The 2,928-nt window shown below is 39.6% G+C and overlaps 1 protein-coding gene across 1 annotated transcript in view; it reads right to left on the bottom strand.

Moving 5' to 3' along the window:
• The window catches only part of LOC122549379 (zinc metalloproteinase-disintegrin-like batroxstatin-2), a 177,154-nt gene that overhangs the window by 17,634 nt on the left and 156,592 nt on the right, over positions 1-2,928 (bottom strand). Inside the window, exon 12 of the mRNA XM_043689436.1 lies at positions 1,929-2,066. Within this exon, the coding sequence (XP_043545371.1) occupies positions 1,929-2,066 (138 nt within the window). The remainder of the gene's footprint in view (positions 1-1,928; positions 2,067-2,928) is intronic.

Genomic DNA, 2,928 nt, shown 5'->3' with positions numbered 1-2,928 from the left:
CCTTAAGAAAAAGATGAACCATCATAACGAAAAGATTTTATTTTCTAATTCTTAATTCCATTACAATGAAATACAGAGGTCATTAATGAAAGAAAATATTAATTTCTGCACACATACATATACAACTGAAATCTGTTCAATCTGACCTATACCTTTTCCTTTAAATCCACGATAACATATCTGCTATCACATTTTTACAACCTGCAACACATACAATTTGTAAATTAAAAGTCTGTAACATAAGACTCCAATGAAATAGGCTCATATTTTTGTCTTTAAATCATTCCAAGAATTAAGAGGATTGTGGTCCATGTACACAACGGTCTCTAACATATTATCCATCACATAAACATTAAAATGGTGTAAGGCCAATGCCAAACAAAATAATTCCTTTTTGATCAGACAATCTTTTCTCTAGTGAGTGTTGATTTTCATTGAAAAGTAGCCAATTGTTTGTTCAATTCCATCACCATCTTCCTGTAGCAATACAGCTCCAACGCCTATAGTACTAGCAGTGATTGCAAGTTCAGACAGTTTCAAAAACTTTGGTGTAGCTAAAACTGGTGCAGTGGTTAATACTGCTTTTACATTCTCAAATGCTTATTGGCATTGTTCCGTCCACCGAACCTTTGTGTTCTTCTTTAGTAAATCTGTTTAGTAAATCTGTGACAAGATAGCAGTCTCAGAGCGAACTGGAAATTTTAAGGACTAAGCAGGAGAATCTGCTTAGTCACAAAAATCGAAGCACCTCTTTCTTTGAGGATGGTCGCGCAAATTCCGCAATGGCTTTCGTCTTTGTGTTCTTTGGGATCAACCTTCCAGGACCGATGTTCTGTCCTAAGAACATCACCTCTGCCTTCGTGAATTCTGTTTTTTTAAGTTTATTACCAGTTTTTCTTCTCATAATCATTCAAAGCCAATTGTATTATGTGATCTTTCCATGACTTGTTAAAGGTCATTGCATCATCCAGATAAACTGCGCAGTTTGTTAATCTAGCCACAACTCTGTTAATGAATCTTTGGAATGTGGCTGGTGTGTGCTTCATTCCAAAAGGCATCACTCTGAATTGATATAGCCAATTTGGGGTTACAGATGCAGAAACCTCTTTCACTTTCTCTGATAAAGGTACCTACCAATAACCACGCAGAAAGTCTAACTTTGTGATGTAAATGGCTTGTCCAACTTTCTCTACATAGTCTTCCAAGGCATATTGTTTTATCGGAACAGCATTCCCTATGTCTACTTCATGCACAAGTGCATTAGTCCTCCCCATATTATTCCTACATATGTCCTCATACTGCTGTAACAAACCTTTCGACTGTAATATTTGCTCCTGAGACAGATAGTTCACTAACCACTCCTCAAGAACTTCTTCATTGTTTAATGTATTTTGAGGCACATCAAATTCCATAACATCTGAATTTTATTCCTCACTCTGGGGGCAGTAACAAACACTTGTTTCTCCAGTTTTTTCGTCTTTGTGTTCTTTGGGATCAACCTTCCAGGACCGATGTTCTGTCCTAAGAACGTCACCTCTGCCTTCGTGAATTCTGTTTTCTTTAAGTTTATCACCAGTTTTTCTTCTCATAATCATTCAAAGCCAATTGTATTATGTGATCTTTCCATGACTTGTTAAAGGTCATTGCATCATCCAGATAAACTGCACAGTTTGTTAATCTAGCCACAACTCTGTTAATGAATCTTTTCTGAACCCTTTCAAGTTTCACAGAATCTTTCCGATAGTAAGGAGACAAGAACTGCATGCAATATTCCAACAGTGGCCTAACGAATGTCTTGTACAGCCGCAACATGATCTCCCAACTTCCGTACTCAATACTCTGACCAATAAAGGAAAGCATACCAAACGCTATCCTATCTTTGTGCAACTCCACTTTCAAGGAGCTATGAACCGACACTCCTTTCTGACCTTCTGCCTGTTCAGGTTTTTCTTGCACCATTACGGCAAACAGGGTGTCCACTAACTGAACCTCAACTCCTTCATCTTTCTCTTTAGCTTTTGCTTTGTGTTGTGACTTATGATCGTGGGATCTTGTTAATACACAGTCTGCGAAAATACCAGGATATTTTTATTTTAACTCCTCAGTTTCCTAGTCTTCCTTGGGCTTCTCCACAACAAGGGTTGTTGGTTCCTCTCTCTCATTCTCTTTGTCTTCCAACTCCATTTGTCTCAATTGCAATTTAAGTTTTCAAACTCTGTTGCACTTGTCTGTTTCTCTGATGCACCTCATGCTTGACCCAATTTCAGCTTTCTTTTTGTCCTGGTTAAACCCAATTCTAACCTATTTGCTAATTCTAAAAGTGTGTCCTTTCTCTGCCTTTCTAAACTTTCTTGGCAAATTTGGGAAGCATCTTCCAACCCTATTTCGCAATGTTAAGAGCCATTTCCCTCACTTTTAATGTAGTCATAGAGATGTACAGCATGGAAACAGACCCTTCGGTCCAACCCGTCCATGCTGACCAGATATCCCAACCCAATCTAGTCCCAATTGTCAGCACCCGGCCCATGTCCCTCCAAACCCTTCCTATTCATATACCCATCCAAATGCCTCTTAAATGTTGCAATTGTACCAGCCTCCACCACTTCCTCTGGCAGCTCATTCCACACATGCACCACCCTCTGTGTGAAAATGTTGCCCCTTAGGTCTCCTTTATATTCTTCCACGCTCACCCTAAACCTATGCCCGCTAGTTCTGGACTCCCCCACCCGAGGAAAAGACTTTGCCTATTTACCCTATTCATGCCCAAACCGTAGCTTTAGGGTGCAGGTCCTGGAGTGTAGGGAGGTTAGGAACATGGCATCAATTTCAAAGGAGGGTGCCTGTAAACAGGAAAGTGGTTTGAAGTGTGTATACTTCAATGCAAGAAGTATACGAAATAAGGTAGGTGAACTTGCAGCGTGGGTTGGT

This window comes from Chiloscyllium plagiosum, chromosome 1 (genome assembly GCF_004010195.1).
Source record: "Chiloscyllium plagiosum isolate BGI_BamShark_2017 chromosome 1, ASM401019v2, whole genome shotgun sequence".
Taxonomy (NCBI): Eukaryota; Metazoa; Chordata; class Chondrichthyes; order Orectolobiformes; family Hemiscylliidae; genus Chiloscyllium; species Chiloscyllium plagiosum.
The sequence above is the reverse complement of the archived record's forward strand: the minus strand, read 5'-3'. Positions and strand labels throughout refer to the sequence as shown.